The sequence below is a fragment of the Lepidothrix coronata genome, unplaced genomic scaffold, assembly GCF_001604755.1.
Source record: "Lepidothrix coronata isolate B3197 unplaced genomic scaffold, Lepidothrix_coronata-1.0 Scaffold188, whole genome shotgun sequence".
In the NCBI taxonomy this organism is placed as follows: domain Eukaryota; kingdom Metazoa; phylum Chordata; class Aves; order Passeriformes; family Pipridae; genus Lepidothrix; species Lepidothrix coronata.
Window position 1 is genome coordinate 291,410 of NW_016690368.1, and position 22,482 is coordinate 313,891.

Genomic DNA, 22,482 nt, shown 5'->3' on the forward strand with positions numbered 1-22,482 from the left:
ACTGATACATATGTGAAGCGGTCTTGGGTTTAAAAACGTCATTGTCTGTTGGTTAGAGCAGAAGATTCAGACTCTGGTTATTGTGTTATGGTGACTTTGTGAACGTATTTGAGCTCATGGCAGTTGTTTCTCTGCACCTTGTTGTAGCTGGGCTTCAAGGCAGAGAGCCTGGCTCCTGGTCCTCTCCTTGGACACATAAACTGCACCTTCCAGAATGCTCCCAAGCTTCCCTGTGGTCACCTCAAGTACATTAAATGCCAGTGAAAAACATGTGGGGCAGCCCCAGGGCAGCGCTGCCTTTCTGCAGCCCCAGGATCCCGGTTGTTCGGTGCAGTTTTTACTCTGGTGTGTTGTTGGTGCCCAGGATGGCACCACAGCCCAGCCAGATGTGCTGACAAACTGCATGTGCAGGGAGGGAGATGGGGCTGCAGGGCAGGCTGGCAGGGAGAGCCCTGGCAGCAGTGCAGGTGATTTTGGGTCACGGTGGGGTTTGCTGAGCTCGCTGGCTCTCCAGCTTTGGAGTAATTCCTGGGGATGTCCTGAGGCTTCTGTCCCAGGCTTAGGCTGACCAAAGGCTCTGTCCCTTGCCCTCACCCTCGGTGTCACACGCTCACACACATGTGCCAGCCCGGGAGAACCAGCCTGGCACAAACAGGGGATTAGGGGATGAGGGAAGAGGGGGGTGAGGGGCTGTGGCCTCATTTTCCAGCCAAATTGGGAGAGGTTGTTAAAGCAGGGCTGCTCACTGACTGGGCTGTTTTCTGTGCTGCTGTCCCTTCCTCCCATGACTAACAGAGCTGGGTGCTGGTGGCTCTGCAGCTGAATCAGGAGCAGGCTCTGTGCCCCAGGGAGCTCTGCAGGCAGCAGAGACCCCAGACCAGGGCAAGCTGGAGCTTGGCAGCTCCATGCCCAGGTACTGCAGGAGGAGGGACAGAAGAACACCAAAAGCCCATCAGTTTGGTCAGTTTTAGAGCCCCCTCTGCCCTTTCTTGGCTTCATGAACTGGCTGGTTGCTGAGTTGGTGCTCAGGGAAGAACCCTGGGTGGAAATCACAGAGGGAATACTTGTCCTTTTATGTAGCATTTGAGACTAAACTGAGATTCTTGGCTGGCAGAGTGGACATGTCTCCATAGCACAGGAACAGATGCCTCAGAGTTTGGAGCTGGAACTTCAGTGCAGTTACAGCAGGAGGGCCTTGGTTGCCCTGCACAGAAAATGTGAGGAGAAAACTGTGTCCACAAATGGCTTTTTAATGCCCAGAACTGTGACCCCCACAAACAATTCAGCGGCAACTGGGCAAAACAAATCTGGTCACAGAGGAAATTTTGGTTCTCCTTGATGAATCTGATGGCATCACTCCCTCCCTTGGTTCCTCCCCACTGCCAAACACACTCCCTCTTTCCCTGGAACGCCCATCCCCGTGTGTGCAGCCCAGATCCCAGTTGTTTTTCTCGGTCTCTCTCCTTCCCCTGGTACTGACAGGGCATCCCAGAGTTCCCAGGCAGCTGCTGCCAAGAAAAACGACCCAAGGAAAAGGGGCCATTCTTTCTGCTCAGCCCCTCTGACCTGGTTTGTGCTGCTCTCCAGCCCTGGCTCTGCTCAGACACTGGGAAGTGTGAGTTGAACTGTTTTGTTTTGTTTCAAACCACAGGGCAGGGAATTCTTTTCAAGCTGCAACTTTTAGTTTCCACTGGAAGGGCAAAACAGACTCTTAGCCAGTGGAAAAGAGACTTCCAGTGGCATGAGCCAAGAGCCAAAAGGCAAGTACATGGTGTAACAAATGATCAGCTCCTTTCAGATGCTGCTTTAAAAGAAGCCAAAGGATCAGGGGGTGCTTTATTTGAGGGGTGTCACACTGGAGCTGGGGGAGCTCTGACAGCCACGTTCACACGTGGCTTTCACTTTGTTTCTGGCTTATCCCAGTGTTCCCATCCGTGCAGGGGCTTCTCCTGTGCTCGTGCTGGTCCCTGGCACAGGGAAGAATCACTTTACACAGGAAAAACTGATTGTGTTGAGCCACCACTGAAGATTCATAGACTTTTGAGACCCAGAGAATGGCTGTTGAAAAGTCATTGTAGGAGATGCGAAGAGTTTTATGGGCTTATAGGATGAGATCTATATCAGAGAAGGATTTTGTGTGATAGATGTACAAGGAGGACAGTGAATTAAAAGAATTGTTGTTGAGATCAGGGATTAAACAGCCAGGTGGGCGTTTTTTGTCAGTGCAAGTTTCCAGCATGAGCTGCATCCTTGTGATGTCCCAACTTCACTGAGACTGGACTTGGGAAAAAGGTCACAAGTTGCAGTGAAGTCCCAAAGGATCCCAGAAGCTTCACCAGTTGTGAGAAATACAAAAGGGGTGAGGTTTGCCTTTCTTCCCTCCGTTTCCAAATGCAGTTTGTGGGTCTGGGGTCTGCCTGGGAGGTGGTTGCTGGGTTTGCTCCTGCAGAGCTCACTAGAACTGTGTCAGTGTTTGCTCCCAAGGATAAGTGCAGTCATCAGATGTCATCTGGCCTAATTTTTGTACTAAAAGAATAAAAGGAAAGAAATACTGAGACAGGAGAGAAAAGGTTTTTTTCTCTCTTTTATGCTAGCCAAGGAGCTTTGCAAGTGGATGATGACTTATGCCAGGGGCTGTGCAGAGTGTTCTAGAAAATAATTCCAATTTGCCTGTGCAAGATGAATTCATCAAAGGAGACTCATAGGACTTTGCTTTAAGCTGAGATGGTGTCTGAAATAACAGTCCAGTCTCTTTTCACTTCTTCTGTTGCAAATTTTGGATGTGTTTCCATAGAAATTAAAGATTTTTGCACAGGTGTGAGAAAAACTCAGCTCCTAGTTTTTTAGATGGACTGACAGAGCCATTACCCCTTTTCCTGGAGTTCTTCTGGGCCAGCTGGGAAGGTGTGTTTGTTCTGCAGCAGAGAGGGGAAATCAGAGCCTTGCACTGGCAGGAGACCCCTCAGGAGGAGGCAAAGGGAGCCCTTGAGGCTCTTCCACAGGCAGGGGCAGCTCCAGGAGGGATTTTTCCCCAGCTCTGCTCTCCAGTGTGGTTTGTGAAGATTCCCCACGGGTCAGACTGGGGGGACACACTGGCAGCCAACATGTGCTGTGAAGGCAGGAATAGAAAGCAAATACTTCCCGTAATCACACGTCCCAAAATGACAGGGTAAAACGAGTGCTTTGTGCTTCCACCAGAGCAGCGAAAAATGGGAAGATGGAAAGCCTGGATTCCTGCCCAATGGAACCAAAATTGTAAGAAAAAGAAAACTAAAACAAATGCTCCATACGCTCCCTGGCAGTGACACTGCAGTGTGGTGGGTTTTCTCTCTTTTGAATGCCTGCAGGAGACAAGCAGTAAATCTTCTTACAGCTCCGTGGCACAGCTTTATTTTTAGCTTTTTTTTTTATTATCGGGACAACCCTCCCCAGCTTTCAATCTGTACCTGAATATATTTATTCCTTTAATCCACGTGAAAGTGCAGTCCTTACAGAGACCTCTAATACCTTATTAATCACTTCTGGACCACGTCACAAAGAGGCTTTGGGAAGCAAGTGCTCTGGCCACCCGTCGACGTGCTCCTGGAGGCTTAAAGGATGGGCATGAAGGGCCCCTTTCCCACATGGAAGATGCCTCCTTTGTGCATTTTTAAATTTGATTTGAACTGGGGATCTGAAGGAAACCTCAAGGCAGCCAGAACACCCTCTCTCCTCAGCCTGTTCTTAGAGAGACTCAGGCCCGCGAGTCGTGAAGGCACCACGTGGAGAATTCCAAGTTCAGTTCCCGAGTTCTGGAATTTTGTGGTCTTGGAAGCCTCCAGAAGTAGCTTTTGAATCCTTGGCACTTCTGAAACACCATTTACAGAGCTGTGTAACATAACAGATCCTTGTGGAGCAGGAGCCTGGAAAGCCTGACCTGGGTGCTGCTGCAGGAAGAGCTGGGACTGACCTGGGCTGAAAATGAGGCTTTGCATCCTTTCAGTGCGAGTAAGAGCAGGAGGTGAATGTCCCAGCACCCTTTAGACATGGGCACGGGGTGTTTCCCATCCTGTATCTGCTGCTCAGCAGTGTCAGACACCGCTCTGTGTCACCAGCAAACCGGGAAAAGCCCCTGGAACAGACCCTGGAAGTGCTCCTGGAAGTTTCTAAGGATGCCACATGGGATGCCGTGATTCCTGCTGGTCTGGTGTCCGCGTTTCCCGTCCTCAAAAGGACTGGACAGGACCGAGGGATGGATTCCCAGCCCTCATCCAAGCACTGCAGAGCACCTCTGTCCCTTTAGCTGAGGGTCCCTGCACCTGCTCCCAGGCTCTCGGATGCTCCTGGAGCTGCAGGAAGAGCTGCTGCATCTCCAGGGCTGGGCAGCAGAGCCTGCACTCACCCCATGGAAGAGCATCACAGCTGGCCTGGGAAGGGGGACCAGCACAGAGAGACATGGGCCATTCACCAGCTCTGTGTTTGCAGTGAGGTCTTGGAATTCAGTGCCAGACTCAGAGCCAGTTACAGGGAGGTTTTGCTGACAGAGGGTAGATCAGGATTTGGAGATGAGCTGATTTCTGGAAGTATATTCCTAAGCTAAAAGTTCCACAGGCATGCAGGCCTCCTAAACATTTTCAACTCATTTCATGTAATGTTTTCACTCTCAACAAAGCAAAAGCAGCCCTGTTTTCACTGCCATGTGCAGCCCCACACGTGACACAGTCCCGTTTTTGGGCACAGCAGGGCCAAGGATGAGGAGGGAACAGAAGCCTTTGCTCAGCCCAGTAGGGAAAAGAAAGTGAATTCCCTCAGGAGATGTATTTGGGTAGATGTTCAGGCACCAGGAATCATATCTGGGAGCACTCCCACACCTTAAAACATCAGAATTTCTTCTGGGCCCATTTTCTGTTGTGGTTGCAGGAAGAGTTGCACGTTCGGGTGCCCGGCCCGGACCTGCTGGTTCTGCAGAGCACCGGGCACAGTTTGTCTTTCTGAGAGGGGGAGAGGGTCAGAAATTCTTTCCACTGGTCTCATGGTCTGTTACTGTAATACTTAATTGAAGTAGAAAATTTGATCTGACATGTCAAATGTGGCCCTGGTTGGCTGGAGGCCAAACTGAGCCGCCTAATTTGGGTTTGCCTTAAAATGGCTGACATTATTCACAGGCCCCAATCTCCCTCTGCAGTGGACTCCTGACATCTTTTTTTAGCAGCTTTGTAAATCCCTCTGTATCTGTTTTTCCTTGAAACTTGTTTACTTCAGAAAGCAGCAGTCCCAAAGCTTAAGGAAACGTTTCCTGCAGCATTTCTGGGCCCATTTGTGTCCTGAAGTTTCTCGTGGCTGTGGAGTGGAGAAAATGTATATTCACAAGTGGGTGTGCCCAGCACGGGGCCCATTTGACAGCAGATTGTTAAGCTGCCTCCAATGGAAGAAGAAAAATGAACAGGAAATCAGGAAATACTTATTTCAGTCTCCCAGAGTTTGTGTTCAAGGGTTTCATAAATCATATGTGAAGATGGCAAAAAAGTTACATCAGATTTTCAGTATTTCTTTTGCAACTCTGTGTGTTTCGTTATTTGGCAAAGAGAAGAAATGGAATCAAATCATCCCCATTTGAGCCAGTACCAAGGTTTGCTGGCTGCTGGGGCCAGAGGAGTGTTGAAGTGGGGTATCTTGGTGCCTGGAATCTGTCCTGGAGTGGGATGTAATGGCTGAGTCACCTGGAGAGGAGATTTTGTGTTCAGTGACTCGTCTTGTTCCACATCCGAGTATCTTCCTGTAGTTGAGAGCAAATTCCCTCCTGCCTCCTCCAGAGTCAGAGCCTGCAAAATTGGAATCCAGTGGCTCCGTGCTGTGGCCAGAAGGGTGGTTCTGGGTCAGGAGTTTCAGGGAGAACCTCCATTTCTTGACTAAAATCAACATGCAGGGACTCGGTATTTCACAGACCAGGGGGGAAGCTGCTGGGATTATTACATTTGTACACTGCTAAGGTGGGGTTTTTGAAGCAGCTCCCAAGAGGCAGCTCCTGCCTCAGCCAGCAGTGATCCTTGTGAGCACAATGGGACAGTGGGTGGAGAGACACCGGTGGAGGTGTCACAGCAGCTCCAAACCCACATGGGCAGCAGCCCTTTTTTGGGCTGCACCACATCAGGCAGCTCTGGTTTGTCAGGATACAGGAGTCCCGTGGTGGGAGATGACTTGAAGTTAGAAAGCCCTGCAGGCCCTGCTTAGCACCTCCTTTTCTCTCCCATTTCCATGTCTCTGGGGGACCCGTTTCCCCTGTGCACAAACCTCCTTCACTGCTTTCTCCTGAGCTGCAGCTCCTGTTTCCAGATCAATACGGGCTCCTGGCAACGAGGTTAAGGATCATTTCCCAGGTCTGCTGACAGGTTTTGTGCTCAGAGCCCTCCTGGCCCTTGGTGTCAGCCTGGATTTAGAGGGGAAGGAAGGGGGGGAATGGAGAAAGCTGGAGATGAGCAAAGGAGATCGTTCTGTTGGAACATCTCCCCTGCAGCCTCTCGGGAATGGACTCTTGCTCCTGGAGATGGGTGTCCCGTGTGCCGTGGTGTCCAGAGCGGGGATGGCCCCAGTGTGTGGAGCAGGGATGGCCCCAGTGTCCGGGTGGGAATGGTCCCCTGTCTGTCCCACGCCGGCCGGCACAGAATGTCCTGCGGGCGGACGGCCGGGGGAGGGCCGGGCTCCGTGCTGAGTCCTGCCACCTGTTGTCTTTTCCATTCCAAGCCCCCCTTCCTCCCCACCCTCCACCCCGACTCCCCTCCCCACACAGCTCAGCATCCCCAGTGGATAGGGCTGGGATCAGTGGGCACTTGCCAAATACCTTTCTCGTGCTGTCACTGATTCTGCACAGGCAGCATCTCCGAGAGCAGGAACAAACCTCCTCCAGTGCATTGTCCTGCTCTGCAGAAAGTGTTCCAGAGTGGGAATGCCTTTTCCTAGCTGGGTCTGAGCGGCCCTGGGGAAGCCTGAGGCCGTGCCCAAAGAATCCACTGCAAATCCCTTGGAGTTGGCATCTGGCTCTGGCACGGGCTGGTTGTAACTGGGGGTCACCCCCCCTCCTCCCCGTGGGATCCTTGCTCATCTGCTCTGCCCTGAGTGCCAGGGAATGTTGTGCTGAGCCCTCTGGGCACGCTGGGCAGGGTGGGTGTGTGCCAGGGGGACTGGCAGGAGCTGGGCAGCCACGGCTGCAGCCACAGCTCGGGCTCCTGCCCTGCTCCCGTGGGAGCTGCAGGCTGGGCACGGACTTGGGGCTGTGATTTCCTCCTGATCAAGGTGTGCAAAGGGGTGGAATGGCTGGAGTTACAGAGCTGCTGGGTTGGGACTCTGCAGAAGGGCCCTTGGACAGTTCCTCAGGTACAAGGTTCAGTAATCCCCTGGAGAAGCAGCCCCTGAGTTCCCAGGTGAAGGTGCCTGGAGGGGACTGATTTTCAGAACACAGGACGTTGGCAAATGAGACCCTTTCCATCACTGGCCAGGAGACCTGGGTTTGGAGCACTTCAGGCTCCCAGGATGTTGCCATCCCTGTGCTTTACACTCACCTGTATCAATGCTTGTTTGCCCACAGAAACCACAGAGGGGTGTAAGGAAGAAAAAAATTAATGCAAAAATGAGGCTTTAGTAGTTCCTGCAGCGTGGTTCTGCCACCTCACCGGGAGCCAGGGCAGGGGAATGTGGAAAGGTGGAGAGTTTGGAGCTGCCAAAAGACAGAAGGAGGGACAGAAATGGAGGTGGAACGTTTCTTTTATTATATCTGGTCATGATGCAGCACAGGGTCCAGAACCTTCTGCCTCCCTGCCCGTGGAGGTGTTTGTGCTGGCAGGGCTTCCAGCTGGGATCCCCAGAGCACCAGTTAAACCAGTAGTTACCAATTTTTTTGCAAGCCACGCTGGGACTATAGGAATTTTATTCCTTCACAGTGTTGAAGGAAAGGGGGTTTGCTTGCCAAAGGGCTTTCTTGTGCTTGAGGATGATTTATGGGCCAAGCTGAGCCACTTGTGGAAAAGGCAAAGCAGCTCTTGGCAGCACCCCCAGAATCCACTGCAGCTGTGGGGTAGTGAAGTCATCGGCATAACAACCACTGCAAACAGAATAACAAAGTCTGGTCTGTTCTCGTTTAAAATAATCTTTCCAGTTCAGCAACCACATTAAACTTACCTTTCTGCACACAGAAATCATAAAGGGCCGACAGTTGTGTGCAGTGTCTCCCTCAGGTCACTGCCCCTGTCTCCTGCACCCTCCACACTGCCCTGGAGCATCCCGAGGGACGGGATGAGCTCTGTTATGTCACAGCTGGTGTCTGCCCCTTGTTTTCACTCCTTTGTTTGGCCTTACAGGACAACACCCAAGGTTTCTTCCTTTTAAATACAAATTTGGCTTTTGCCTTATAACCTGTTTCTGAGCTGATTGCAAAGTGAGGAATTCTGACTTTGGGTTTTCCTGCCTGTCTTTGTTTCAGGTCTCTTCAGATCCTCCTGCTTCCAAAAAGCCCAAAACAGATGACTCTGCTTCCCAATCTCCAGCTTCTTCTGAGAAGGAGAAACAGTCCAGTTGGTTACGGTCCTTATCCAGTTCATCCAACAAGGTGATTATTGAATATTTTGTAATTGAAAGATCAAATTAGCACATGGCATCACTGCATGGAGTGGGGAAATGAGGAGAAAACAAGAGAACCAACCTGCCCAGGTTTTCTAAATTAGCACCATTTCCATCCTTCTCCTGGTCAGCGTTGAGCTGCACAGTCCCCCCGTGTCCCTGCCACCCTCCAGTGCCCACTGACCCGGACTGGGACAGGGAAGTGAGGAATTCCCTCCTGCCTTTGAGGTGCAGGAATCCTACAGGGCTCAGGACCTGTTTGTGGTCCCTGTGACCTGCACAGAACTCGTTGGCCCAGAACACACGTGAGGTTTTCCCGGCGGGAGCAGGGCCTGGCCATGGTGGGGGTGGTTGTGGGGACGGCGGGGTGGCCCTGGGTGTCCCCGTGCTGTGACATGAAGGACTGTGGGTGTCACTCCTGTCCCCAGAGCATCGGGTGTGTGCACCCCCGGCAGCGGCTCTCGGCGTTCCGGCCCTGGTCCCCCGCAGTGTCGGCCGGCGAGAAGGAGCTCTCGGGCCACCTCCCCGCCCTCATCCGGGACAGGTAAGGACACATCGAGGGGCAGCTTCCTTCTGGGGGGATGGCTTTGTCCCTCCCTCACTGCACCACCATCAGTGGTGGGATTGGTGGAAGGGAAACCAGGAGAAGTGTTGGTGGTCTGTGTGTTCATTAAATGGGTTTTCTGGGGTGGGACCTGCTGTGAAAATGGGAAGGAAAGGCTGTGGGGAAGGGATGGTCCCTCTGGGGACAGTCACTGAAGTTCTTGGGCTTTCATTTAAGGGCAGTGGAGTCACTGTCTCAGGAAGGTGGTCAGGGAGCATCCATCCATTCCCATCCATTCCATGGGCCCTGCAGCAGCTCCCTGACACAGGCTGTGTTCCCAGCACAGCTCCATCCTTAGCAGGTCCAGGAGGAATTTTAACACATAACTGAAGGCACGTGGTGTAGGAGATGCTGAATGGAAGATACAAAGTCTTGGCTGTTCCTTTTGCAAAATCCTACATATTTGATGTTACAGTACTGCTGCTCTTTACCACAGGTGTGTTGGTTGTTCCACCTCTGGTTTACACATGGGCACTTGGGTGCTGTGTCCAAATCACAGACACACCAAAGACTCTCTGGCACTCCATGGCTTTCCTTCGGGAAGTGCTGGTTTGAGCTCCCAGAACGTTTGTGGATGGACACAAGTGTGCAGCTGGGCAAAGCAACAGTGCAGGAGCAGGAGGGGACAGTGTTGTGACTTGCAGGCTCTGGGAGGTCCCATCCCTTTCGTGCCCTTGGGATACGTGGCACTGGGAATGTGATCCCTTCCCAGCTGGGTGCTCGGGGTGTCCCTCATCTCCAGGTTTAATGAGAGCAAACACTGACAAGTGCAGGTTCTCAGCTGGTGTGAATCAGGGCTGGAGATACAGCAGGTTCTCAGCTGGTGTGAATCAGTGAACTCACCGTCATTCCAGTGCCAACATGGCCTGGGAAGCATTCTAAAACCAGGAATGTGACCCTCTTCTCCTTTTTGCCTCCCACTCTGAACCAGCTTCTACTCCTACAAGAGCTTCGAGAGCGCCGTGGCCCCTAACGTGGCCCTGGCCCCCCCAGCCCAGCAGAAGATCGTGAGCAACCCCCCCTGTGCCACCGTGGTGTCCCGGGGCAGCGACTCCCTGAGCTCTGCCCAGCCCAGGAAAAGGAAACACGTGGAACACGTGGCTGCTCCCGAGGCCACGGCCCCGGCCCCCGAGGAGGACAAGGAGTCGGAAGCAGAAATTGAAGTAGAAACCAGGGAAGAATGTGAGTGGTGCTCGTACCTGCCTTTGTTTTGGTGTCTTTGGGCTGGATCTTTCACTGTGCAGCTCTTTGGGTGTTCAAATGGAATTCTGGAAGCCCGAAGCCTCAGCAGTGACATGAATTGCATGGTCACAATTCAGACAAATTGCGAGTTGGTCCCTTGAGTCAGGGCTGCTTTGTGTCATATTTCAAGTATCTCAGTATAAAACGAGCCAGGTTTTATTTTCTTTCTTTTTTTTTTTAATTGAATATTGATAGTGTCTGTATAAAAGGGCCTCAGCATCTTTTGAGCTATATAATATATATATATATAAAATATATATCTCAGAATATGCTGAGTGGGAAGGGACCCACAAGGATCATCGAGTCCAACTCTTAAATATGAGTTATGTATGAGCTGTCTATAATACATGTATTGATTTTAGACATTTTTAAATGAATGTTTCAATGTTTCTGTTTTCCAGTCACCTCCTCCTTATCCTCGCTCTCCTCCCCATCCTTCACCTCATCCAGCTCTGCCAAGGACATGAGCTCCCCTGGGATGCAGCCCCCTGTGCCCGTCAACAGCTCCTACGAGGTGGCAGCACACCCTGACTCCCACAGCAGCGGCTTGGAAGCTGAGCTGGAGCACCTCAGGCAGGCCCTGGACAGTGGCCTGGACACAAAAGAAGCCAAAGAGAAATTCCTGCACGAGGTGGTGAAGATGAGGGTGAAGCAGGAGGAGAAGCTGAACGCGGCCCTGCAGGCCAAGCGCAGCCTGCACCAGGTACTGCCCCCCCTCCTGCCCTGCCCTGCTCGGGGCTCCTCAGGGGCACTGGGGACCCTCCTGGGAAAAGGGAATTGTCTCACTTATCCCAAACAGCAACAGCCTTTGCCGGGGCTCTGTTTGTAAATCCAGCCAGGAAACCAAAGCACAGGGACCATTCCTCCACCTTTAAGCTTTCCACCTGTTTTTCCTTGGGTTATAAGTCCATGGTTACCAAAATCAACATCTTTTCATTACTTGAAAAAGTCTCCTAGTCCAGCAGAGTTTATTTTGTTTTCATCTCACTGAACAGGAAACATTTCTGGAGGCTTTAGCTGGAGTTTTAAAAGCTTTGTGAAAACCCTGCCGTGTCCCAGCTGAGGGAGGGTGTTCCTGGGGCTTGGCCACAGCTGAACTGAGGTCTTTGTCAGGCATCCCACTGGCTTCAGTCAGGGAAGCAACTCCTTATTTCTGGAAATCCTGGACACAGGGGTTGTATCAGAGTGATCAGACAGAGCTGCAGGTCAGTGCTGGCCATGAGCTGAGCCCAGTGGTGGCTGAACTGGTTTTTTGGGGGGCTGGGACAGAAGTAGTGCAGAGAAATAGAAGATACAGCCAAGGCAGGAGATTTGTGTGTCCTCTCTGAGTATTCTGTGGAGCTGTTCCCAAGCTGGGACAAATCCATGGGATGGTGCAGATGAAGCATGGGAGACAAAAAACCAGCACTGGGGCTCTTTGGCTTGTTCTTTGCTCAGTTACCCTGAGCAAATCACTTCATTCCCTGGTGTTTCAGTAAATCTGTGCTTTATTTTATGTATCTAAAAGTAAACTTTTATAAATGATATATATTTAAAGCTAATATTTAAATATCTAAACTAAATAGTGGGTACTTAAAGCAGGAATTACAGGAAGCAGTTGCTGCAGCAGAATTGAGTGGTGAGGTGTGAAGTGTCTCTCCCCATGTCAGGGGTGTCTGGGCACCGTTTTCCCTTTGGGAAGCTGTGGGTTCCCAGTCCCACACACAGAAGGTCCATGTGTGTGTGTTTCCAGGCTCTGTGTGCCCTTCCAGAGGCAGGGCTGTGCTAACAATGGCCTGGCTGGGAAGTGAGATTGTCAGAGTGCATTTCCCATGCCCTGCCACTGCACAGAAACCGGGGCTGGACAGGGAGGAAATGCTGCTACTGAGGGAAAAAAGATCCTCAGTTTCTAATTTAACCATTTAGGAGACAGACCTGTGAGCCACAGCTCTGTGCTCATGATGAACGTGGACTTCAACAGCTTAGGAGCTGCTTCCTGTGTACCTTGAGGTTCCTTATCCCTCTCCCGTGGATTTAGATTCCAAGGCAGCAGCTCCTATTCAGATCCTGGATGGTGGGAGGGGCAGTGCCCAGGTTCAGTTCAGCTCCAGGGAGCCTGGAGTTCTCCAGCTGTTGTGACAGGGCAGTCCATGGGCTGGACTCCAGGAGACTTGGGGCTCACACCAGTCACCCACAGCACCCAGGGTTAGAAAACACACAGTTTGTGTTTTGAACTTGCCTTAAGCGGATTTTTGGGGGATTTGGTACAGTGTAGCTGCTGCTGGTTGTGAACTTCCCTCTTGAGCTTTGCTGGACACAAAGGACACTCACAACCTGCACTTACCATGTTGTGCATCTCCAGTGCCTCCAGTTCCAGCCCAGGCTTTGCAGTTGGGGGGTTTGGAACGTGGAGCCGGAGCAGAGCACGTTGCTGGGAGCTCTCTCCAACAGCACTTCATCTTTATTCAGGCCCAGATGGTCGCAGCCATTCTGCTTGACAAAGCAAAACGTGGCTGCACCCTCGAGCTTTTTGTTATCCAGGACTTCAGGGTGGCTGGAGTGCAGGAACCCCAGAGGATTTAAAGGAAAAGAGCTTGTACGAGGGTCAGAGCGGGGTTTAGCCCCGAGCTGCCTTGGTCCCAGCCGGCGGGAGGTGGGGATGGGGTTTGGATCCCAGGGCTCTGCTCCCCCTGCTCACACCTCCCTCCTCTGTGCCCAGGAGCTGGAGTTCCTGAGGGTGGCCAAGAAGGAGAAGCTGCGGGAAGCCACCGAGGCCAAGCGCAACCTGCGGAAGGAGATCGAGCGCCTGCGGGCGGAGAACGAGAAGAAGATGAAGGAGGCGAACGAGTCGCGGGTGCGGCTGAAGCGGGAGCTGGAGCAGGCGCGGCAGATCCGCGTGTGCGACAAGGGCTGCGAGGCCGGACGGCTCCGAGCCAAGTACTCGGCCCAGGTGAGGCCCCCCGAGCTGAGACAGCCCTCCCCTGGCCCTGTGCCTTGGCCCTGGCCCTGTGCCCGTCCCTGTGCCTGGCCCTGTCCCTGCCAGGGCGCGGCTCCACCGCCCTCCCAGGGACAGCCGGGTGAAAGCGCGTCAGGAAAGGGCAGGACTCCCAAAAACGGGGCACAGGGACCAACTTAAACTCCTCGAGTTCCAACTCGCCCCCACGGCCCTGCCACACACGGGTCACCCTCGGCAGGCTCTGCCTCCCAGGGGACATTGAGCTGCTGCCAGAGGAGCTCTGGGAGCGGGGGGTGCTGGGCAGGGTGTTGTCAGACACAGGAGCTCCTTGGAGCCAGTGCTGGGTCTCAGGTGGGAGCTGCAGGTATTTGGTGTGGTGGCTTTAAGGGAGGAGGGGAAGAGGAAAAGCAGAGCCCTGGCAATCAGAGGCTCTCTGATAACGGGAAGGGGAGTGGCCCCTGTGCTGCTGAGACACGTCTGAGCAGGAGCAGGAAATGATGTGGGGCTTCCTCTCCAGCATCACAGGATGTCTCACTGATAAGGGGTGTCCAGACTAAACAGAGCCACGCTGGGAGCTGCTGCCCTGGGCGTGCCTGGCTGTTCCCAGAGCACACAACCCAGGCACCAGCAGGGCAGGTGAACCCCTGGGCTGGGCTGGGTGTGCTCCAGCTCTGCCCAGCGGGGCACTGGGGCTGCTCCAGAGCCTGGAACAACAGGGAATTTCAGTCTCCTAAAACATCTCCTCCTTGGGAAGGAATAAATGAGGTTTCCCAAGCTAAAAGGCTAAAATCACCTCAAAAAGTAGCTGAATGTTCTGCAGGTTTATCTTTTCTAAAGCCAGGACTGGCAGGTTGGCAGCATCCCCTGGTGTTTGATTCCAGCCCTGTCATGGCCCCCCGAGCCCCCCAGGCCCTCCAGCTGTGCCAGAGCTGTCTCTGCCTCAAGAAGTGACAGTGATGGTGTAAGGAGTGACCAGAGTTCTGTTGCATTAAGGAATTCTTAGGCTGTGTCTTAACTCTGCTGGCTTTCACCTCCCTTGCTGGAGCTGGAGTCAGTGGGAAGTTTCAAAGCTCAGCAGCCCCTGCAGGGAAAAAAGTATGGAAAAGGGAATTCCTTCCTTGCCTCAATCCTGATAGTCTTACCCCTGAAGTGCACGGTTTTGTCCCTCCTCTCAGCCTGTGCAGAGCTCTGTGGTGCAGTGCAGGCTCCTGAGGCATCCCCGTTTGCTCTGCCCCCAGATCGAGGACCTGCAGGTGAAGCTGCAGCACGCTGAGGCCGACCGGGAGCAGCTCCGCGCCGACCTCCTGCACGAGCGGGAGGCCCGGGAACACTTGGAGAAGGTGGTCAAGGAACTTCAGGAACAACTGTGGCCTAAGTCGAGCAGCCAGCCCAGCAGCGAGAGCACCTCGAGCCCCATGGAGAACTGAGCCCAGAGCAGGGCAGGGCGGGAGCGGCGCCGGCAGGGCGGGCGCGGGGGGTGTGAGGTGTGAGGTGTCCTGGCACCCAGCGGGAACACGGACTCGCAGCAGTTGGAAGGCAAACGTTGTTACCCTCTAGAACAGAAGCACTGAATTCTGCCTCTTTTTTGTTTGTTTTTTTTTTTTCTCCTTCCCGATCCATATAGCACAACATCTTACTGTGCCTAGAAAACACAAAGTGTTTGTAAAACAAAATACTTTTAAGTCCACAGCGAGAATTTTCTACTGGCAAACTCGGAGCAAGCGGCGTCGTCCAGCTGAACCCAGAGTCCAAGGCGAGCAGGGCAGGGGGGTTGTGTTCTCCTGCCCGTTGGAACATTTTGGAATTGACAAAGCAAACCAACTTTTCTTATAAGCTATTTAAAATAATTCATTACACAGACTTGGTATTAAAAAAAAAAATTAACACGATTTTTTTATAATGAACGTTTAAAAGCAAAACAAAACAAACAAACAAACAAAAAAAAACAACAAACCTTCGATGCACAATTTTTAATGACTTTATAGGCTTTGGGATTCTTTGTGCAGAAGCCCCTCTCTGGTGATGGTGCCATGTCAGGAGCAGTTTTCCAGCCATCTCGGAAGCCAGCGCGGTTCCATCCCGGCACGTGGGGGTGGGGGAAGTTCAGAGTGCTTTTCCAAGTTGATTTTTTTTTTCCTTAGAAAGAATTATCTTAATTTCCCGCCCTAAACACAAGAAGAAGGGAAGATGCAGGAGCGTGCAGGGGGTGGGGAAGGAGGTGGTGTTGGACTGAGAGCCCCATGGGCCCCACGTGTGCAGCCCACGCCAGCACCCTTGGTGTGTGCAGAGACTTCATCCAGGAGCACTTGAGCTTTGGGAAAGGGAAGAAAGAAAGGGAGGAAGGAAATGGATGATCAGTTGGTAGAGGAACAAAGCAGAGACATGTGTGTGTTGAAGTCATCCTGAATTCTTCAGCTTTCAGTTTTCTGGAAAACTCATCTCGTTGCACCATCTCACCGTGAGTTCAGTATTTCCCTGCCCTCGTCCCAAGCTGCCCGTCGGGATTCCCGTGCCCAGGGAGGTGCAAGATTCCTGTGCCCAGGGAAGTGAAGGATTCCCATGCCCAGGGAGGTGCAGGGTTCCCGTGCCCAGGGAGGTGCAGGGTTCCTGTGCCCAGGGAGGTGCAGCCTCGGACACCACAGACCACACCACCGATGGTTTTGCTGCTGTGAATAAGCCACACGGTTTTTTTATTAAAAACCTTTTTGTTTTTAACAAGAAGCTCACTTTCATGTTGGGGTCCAAGCCGCAGCCCCGGGACACGACGCAGCCATCACTGCCCTGGGGGTGGTGCTGAGGTTTTTTTATATTTTTTTTTTTTTAAAAACCTGCACTTTGTCAGAATCTTACTCTGCATTTTATTCCCTGTTTCTGAAGCCAAGCATTCTAGATTCTGCCCTGAGAGCTGTGCAAACCATGAACCCAACCTGCCAGCACTGCCACCTCCCATCAGCAATCTCCACTTCACAGAGGAGGATCCAGCAGGTCCAGAACATCCCAAGCAGGAATTCACCAGACCAGGGAACTGGTTTTGTGGCTGTGTATCTGACCCAAGCTGGGGAGCAGCTGAGATGCTCCCAAAAGTGCTTAACAAATAAAGCTGGTGCTTTACTGATCAAGAGAAAATTTATTTTCACCCCTAAACACTCACCTCTGACACACTCAAATGTGAAAATGTGATCTGGGGCTGCAGATGTGCCTTCCAGCTCATTTTTCCTCTCAGCATCTTCTCTAGGCAATGCTGACACTTTTTTACCTTAAAAGAATACAAAGAAAAGAAATAAAAAAAAAAAAGAAAAAAAAGAGAACCCCCCCTATGCATCATCATACCCAGAAGTTACTCTAAACAAAGGAACATATTTCCAGTAATCTTTATTTGCTTTTGGACATTAATGCAAACTATGTAAGCTTCAAAATTATTTCCCAGTAGACAGAAAGCGGCTTCCAATCCTAAAATTATGGTATTTACTTACAGTACATTAGAGAGATTTTTTTTTTTTTTTAAACAAGAGCTGTTTGCTTGAAACCATTATAATAACCATTATAATAACTGTGAGCATTAACAAAGAAGTTCATATATATGTTTTAGGTACAAAAAAAAAGAAGAAATATGAAAGGAGTGGAATTACTGGGACAGTGTAAAACTGTTGGGAGCAAGAAACAGTCACACCAAGTCCATGACCTGAACCTGTCTGTGGATACAGGGGTTGGCCCTTGTGTGTTTGGGAGGCTGGAGACTGGCTCTAGGTGCAGATCTCCTTCTAAAGTGCAATGCAAAAGGAATTTTGATTATGCTTGAGCAGGTTTGTTTTTTGTTTGTTTTTTTTTTTTTTTTATGTGGGGTTTTATTTTCTTTGTATGTTTTTTTTTTCTGCGATTATTAAATCATATGCATGGATTAAACTCTGCCATATAGTCATTAATGGGCATTATTACTGTCTTATGTAAAGGGGTTCTTTTGTTATGCAGTATGCAGAAAAATGTTCTCAGCCTTATGATTTCCAGAGCTGTGTTATCCACTTATTTCTTCAAGGGAAACTAAACAGCTGTGTCTGTCGTTACCATTCTGTGCATCTCGAGTCCCTCGTGCTCTGCTTTGCTGCCCTGCTGGGAATTACACAGAGAACAGCCCTGGCCTCCCTCAGGGACTGAGCCCTGGCTTTGCAAATTCGGCCTGTTTGGGTTTCCCCTGATCTCTGATAGTGTCTCTCCCCTTATAATTCAAGAACAAAAGGCAGCCTGTCCATCTCCAGGTGTTTTTCCCCAGGAAAAGTGACTCTCTTACCTGTGGTTTCCTTTCCCGTGTCCAGGGGAGCTCGGTGGTTCCCTGGGCTGGAGGCTCCCACCCTCCTGAAGGAAGGGAACCTGCAGGATTTTCAGAGGAGAAACAAGAACAGTGTCACCAACAGCCAGTCACCCCAGGCAGCCTCCCCTGGGCTCAGAGGGGCAGGAAAAGGCTCCAGAACGAAATTCCAGCTGTTGGTTTCCTGTTCTGCCCCGGGTTGGTCACTCCAGGAGGGCAGTGCCTGACAGGGGACTCACCCTGCCCCAGTTAAGGCTCCACAATATTCAGTCCTTGGGAGTGAAAAGCCATTTCCATAAATGAAGGTTTGAAATCAGTGAGATAATTAAGGGGCAAGAAAGGTGGGGACAAACATTGTCCAGCAGCAGCCAAACCCCAGGAGGGGCTCACAGGGAATGGCTTAAACTGTTGGGAATCTCCTGAACACATTTAACAGTTAAATTGTTATTTCTGCAGAGTGTGTAACGTGTTTCTAATTCAGAATAATTAGAACTGTCCCTGTGGCAGCCCCAGAGACACTGATGTGGGGAGGGGGCTCTGCAGAGACAGCCCCCGTGTGAAGGTGCTGGAGGAGAGGGAGCTCTCTGTGTAATTTCTGAGGCTGCAGCACCTCAGTCAGTCCCACTCACATGGAATTCTTTCCCTGCTGCACTCCCAGGGCTCTCCAGCCCCGAGTGCAGGAGCTGCCACATCTCTCACTTCATCTGTGCTTTAGTTTCCTTTAAGAAGTTCAAAGGGAGAAGAGGTGTTTCATACAGGCTGTTGACTCTCCCTGTACTTACAAATATATTACTACTTGTATATTCAGTTTAATTACTCCTTGTTTCTATTACTGAACGAAGACTTAACGAAGGGAATAAAAACCAACAGCAATAACATTCATATCTATGGAGCAGCTAACTCTATACATAATATTCTGCTTTTCAAACAGAACTAGCCAATGTAAAAAAAACCATTAAAAGTAAATTCAACATGTAAATACTTTTTTTCATTTTACACTGTTGTATTATAAGTGTATATGGTGTTTACTTTTTCAAAACTCTTTCTTACCTGGTAGTTGTCTTGTTTTATGAGTTGTGTTTTTAACTGAGAAGAACCTTTGCTGTCTGTTAGGAAAAAAAACAAAACAAAATCTTTTTGCAAGTTTTCAATGTGGGTTACAACCTTTCTCCATCATTTGCATTTTACTTGTCCTTATTTTCACTGTAAAGTATTTTATTACCAAAAGGTTGATTTTGTTCCATTCTGCCCTCTCAGCAGTCATGTGTTTTAGAGAGAAGTTTTTTTTGGTTTTTTTTTTTTGTTGGCTTGGTTGTTTTGTTTTTGGGGTTTTTTTTGTTTTGTTTTGTTTTTTTTTTAAAATCAAAAGAACTCACAGAAATGACATTTTTTCAATTGAAGAAAAATAAATCTTTACATTTATAATAGCCAATAGCATTTCAGCACATTTTTGTTATCCTGGTCTCTCCTATGCTGCTGCTAATGACAATATTATGACTTACTCTACTATTCTAGAACTATTTTTATGTAAGTAATGTATGCTTTCTTGTTTATAAATGCCTGATTTAAAAAAAAATAAGAAAAAAGCTTGGCATATTTATCTATTTCGCTGTGTACCTTGATAGTCCTTTTCCACCCCCTTTTCCACATCCCCTCCCCCCCAATGCAGATAATATTGTAAAATAAAGGACTTTATGAGATTATGTATGAAAATAGCTATGCTTATATACCACAGTGACTGAATGTACAGTGTATAGACGCATTACCGAAAATAAAATTGTTTGTCCAGAAAACAGTGACGGGCTCTGGGCTGTTCTTGGGGTGTCCCGGGCTCAGCCCCCCAGATGTGCTCAGGCAGCCCCTGGTCCTGCTCAGGGAAAGAACCTTCCCCAGATCCTCTGCAGGGACACTCCTGGAAGGGGACTGGAAGCGAACTGGGAATCCTGCATTCCACTGCCCGGGGAAACTGGGACACTGGAGTGAAATTTCCTTGGGATAGTGAGAATTGTGAGCACAGAGGGGTTTGTTCCGGGCCAAAGAAAAAGAAATGCAAGAGGGGAAAATACAAAAAGCAGAAGATGGAAACATATGTGAGAGTAATTCTCTCCTGGGTTTCTGAGAAGTGGCTGCAGAATTTCCACAGCCCCGGGACGGTTCTGAGATGCCCCCAAAGAGCAGTGGAAAAGCCAGAGAATGAGCAAAGGGCTTGAAAAATAAACCTTTACTTCTTATTTGTGCCTCAGCCAGCCCTGCTCTCCAGGGGTGGGGGCACATCCCAAACACAGGCCCACGTCATTCCCTTGGGAAAGGCTCCTGGGCCCCAGATCCCACCCACTGCTCCTGGGAGTTTGGGTTCTAAAATTCAAAGTTCATTGACAGTTACCTCCTGCACAGCTGACACATCTTCTCAAGGTTCCTGATGTTCTTCAGCAGCACACTCAGAGGAACTTGGTTCCACAGGCTCCGTACACAAGGAATATGACTTCCATAGGAATTCCTCTGCCCAGTGTTCCATGGGATCTCTCAGCATTTGGGACCATTGGAGGAGCTGGTGCAGGGCAGGACTCAGCCCTGAAGGAACGAGCTGGTCCTTCCCAGAGAATTCCTTCCCATGGAATTCCTGCTACAAAACCAACACCAACCCAGATTGGGTTGGTAACAGCAGAGGCTGCAAACATCATTCTGTGCTCCATCCCCAAGGACCTCTGAGTGCAGCAACACAAACTGGGAAAGCCCAGGCCAGCTGTTGGGTGTTTGTGGTTAAGGGGGTAACTGGGTATTGAAAATTACTAGTTTATTGATTTCCTAACTGAAATTATCTATTTTAAATTTTATTAACAATAATTTTATTACTATAACTTCAATTTACTCAATATAACACCCAGAACACTGGGAATGAGACCTGAACCTCCTGCAAGGAAGGGACAAAGGTGTGGAAAATGCCGGGAATCAGGGAGGCAGCAGAAGCCCTGGAGTGTTCCTGGTGATCTCAGGGAGCTCCAGGCACTGCCAGGGAAGAGCAGAATCCAACCAACCCCAGCTGGGTGACGTACACGCCCCTGGAATTTTTATGAGCTGGCTTATGTGCACTCCAGCCTACCTGACTGCACTGCAAATTCCCACACACTTTTATTTGGGAGGGAACAGTTTCCACAGCTCCCTGGGCTGGGCTGAGGGAGCAGAACTGTCCTGCACAGCATCTGGGGGGTCTCTGGCTCATGGTTTGCAATTCACTTCTGTGTTTGTTGAGTCAGCTCCTCGAGGTGGAACCTGGAGAGCTTCATGCTTTGAGTGCTTCCCCAGAGCCATCCTGGCCCAGCTCTCCCAGTCCTCTGGATCCTCCACCTCCCACCCCAAGGCTCTTCCCTCTCCCTTACCTGTGACCTGCTGGAGGAAAACTGCACAGAACAAGAGGAAAACCTGCAGGGCTCAAAGGAAAATGAGGTTTTCCAGCCTCAAAGGAGGTCAGATGTGCAGTGTCCCCAGTGACACTGTCCCTGCTGGGGCCTCCGTGGATCCACATCCCTGTTTGCTCATGGTCCAAGCAGGAATCACCCACCAAACCTCTCCACAGAGGCACTGGGGGCCTTTGCAGTGTCAGCAAAGTGTCCCTTCCCAGGCAGTGAAGCTGTTCAGAATTCCTAAACCCAGCTCCTGGATTTCAACATTGCTTTGTGAGAAGAGTGACCAGTTCCTTTAGTCACCTCTCCAACCCATGAGGGGAGTGCAGGAGCAGAGGGACTGATGAGGGGGAGGCACCAAACCCCTCCTGTTACATCTCCTTGCATGTTAAACCCCAACCCTGTGCCCCAAATTCCAGCCCCTGCCTGGCAGCAGCTCCCAGGGCAGGATTGCCCTGCAGTGCCAAGGGATTCATCACACAGGGCAGTTTTAAGCAGTGGAGCTTTCCTAGTCCTGGCTCTGCAGTGTTCCTGCAGCTGTGCTGATGTCAGCCCTGCTGCTCCCCCTGCAACCCTCTGCACGGGAAAACCGGGATGGGATTCCGGCTACACCAAAGAAAGGATGTGGGATGGGATGTGAGGCCGTGAGCAGACACAGAGATCCCACCTGGGCCTGGGGCTGTTGGATAACAGGTTCCCTGTGGGAATTTCTGAACTCCTCGTGCCCACCCCAGTCCCGCTGCTGTTGGTGGATTCCCAGGAAGTTTCCAGGGAGCAGCAGCTCCCACTGCCCTGCCCAGCCCGGGGCACAGCACACACAGCCCTGTGCCCAGCCCGGGATCCCACACTGCTCCATTCCCGGGGCACACACTCCTGAGGGAGGAACTGATTCCCTCCCTGCACTCCCTCCTTCCCTCCCATCCCTTTTCCCACATCAGCAGCCCGTGGCTCAGGCCCTGCTGGTGATGGATCCCTTGTAATTGCTCTGAATGGATTATCCCAGCCATGGAGAGGCATTCCCAGTGCACAGCTGGAATCAGGAGCACTCACACCCGGGGAAGGACTCGAGCAAGAGACAGCTGGCTCTGGCCCCTGCCTTGTCTCTCTGCTCTTGTATTAAGCCTAACTCGATTTATTTATATTTTTAATACAATAATATCTAGGACAGCCACTGAAATCAGGGTCCAGATGGGCTCAGTGCCATCCCAACCCCCAGAACCAAACTGTGCCTCTGACAACAAACAGCACAACTCAGGATTGACCTCCCACGCTGCTCAGACCTTGCATTTAGCCAAGTAAGAATCCACCCCTTTCAGTGGGTAACAGTACCCAAAAACTGGGAAATCAATCCATGCATATTCTGGCAATTACTGGCTAAAAGACATCAGATGGAATGCTTCTCTCCTTA

The 22,482-nt window shown here is 50.8% G+C and overlaps 1 protein-coding gene and 1 long non-coding RNA gene across 3 annotated transcripts in view; one reads left to right on the plus strand and one right to left on the minus strand.

The window, feature by feature from the left end:
• SKI (SKI proto-oncogene) overlaps nucleotides 1-19,468 on the plus strand; it is a 121,488-nt gene extending 102,020 nt beyond the window's left edge. For both annotated transcript variants that reach the window (XM_017831259.1, XM_017831258.1), the window contains exons 3-8: nucleotides 8,453-8,578; nucleotides 9,018-9,133; nucleotides 10,125-10,375; nucleotides 10,837-11,138; nucleotides 13,134-13,364; nucleotides 14,609-19,468. In XM_017831259.1, coding sequence (XP_017686748.1) covers nucleotides 8,453-8,578; nucleotides 9,018-9,133; nucleotides 10,125-10,375; nucleotides 10,837-11,138; nucleotides 13,134-13,364; nucleotides 14,609-14,797 — 1,215 coding nt within the window. In that variant the 3' untranslated portion in view covers nucleotides 14,798-19,468. The remainder of the gene's footprint in view (nucleotides 1-8,452; nucleotides 8,579-9,017; nucleotides 9,134-10,124; nucleotides 10,376-10,836; nucleotides 11,139-13,133; nucleotides 13,365-14,608) is intronic.
• The window catches only part of LOC108505352, a 92,032-nt gene continuing 88,235 nt past the window's right edge, over nucleotides 18,686-22,482 (minus strand). Inside the window, exons 5-6 of the long non-coding RNA XR_001877462.1 lie at nucleotides 20,057-20,296; nucleotides 18,686-18,779 (exon numbers count right to left, since the gene is read on the minus strand). This is a non-coding gene — a long non-coding RNA (uncharacterized LOC108505352). The remainder of the gene's footprint in view (nucleotides 18,780-20,056; nucleotides 20,297-22,482) is intronic.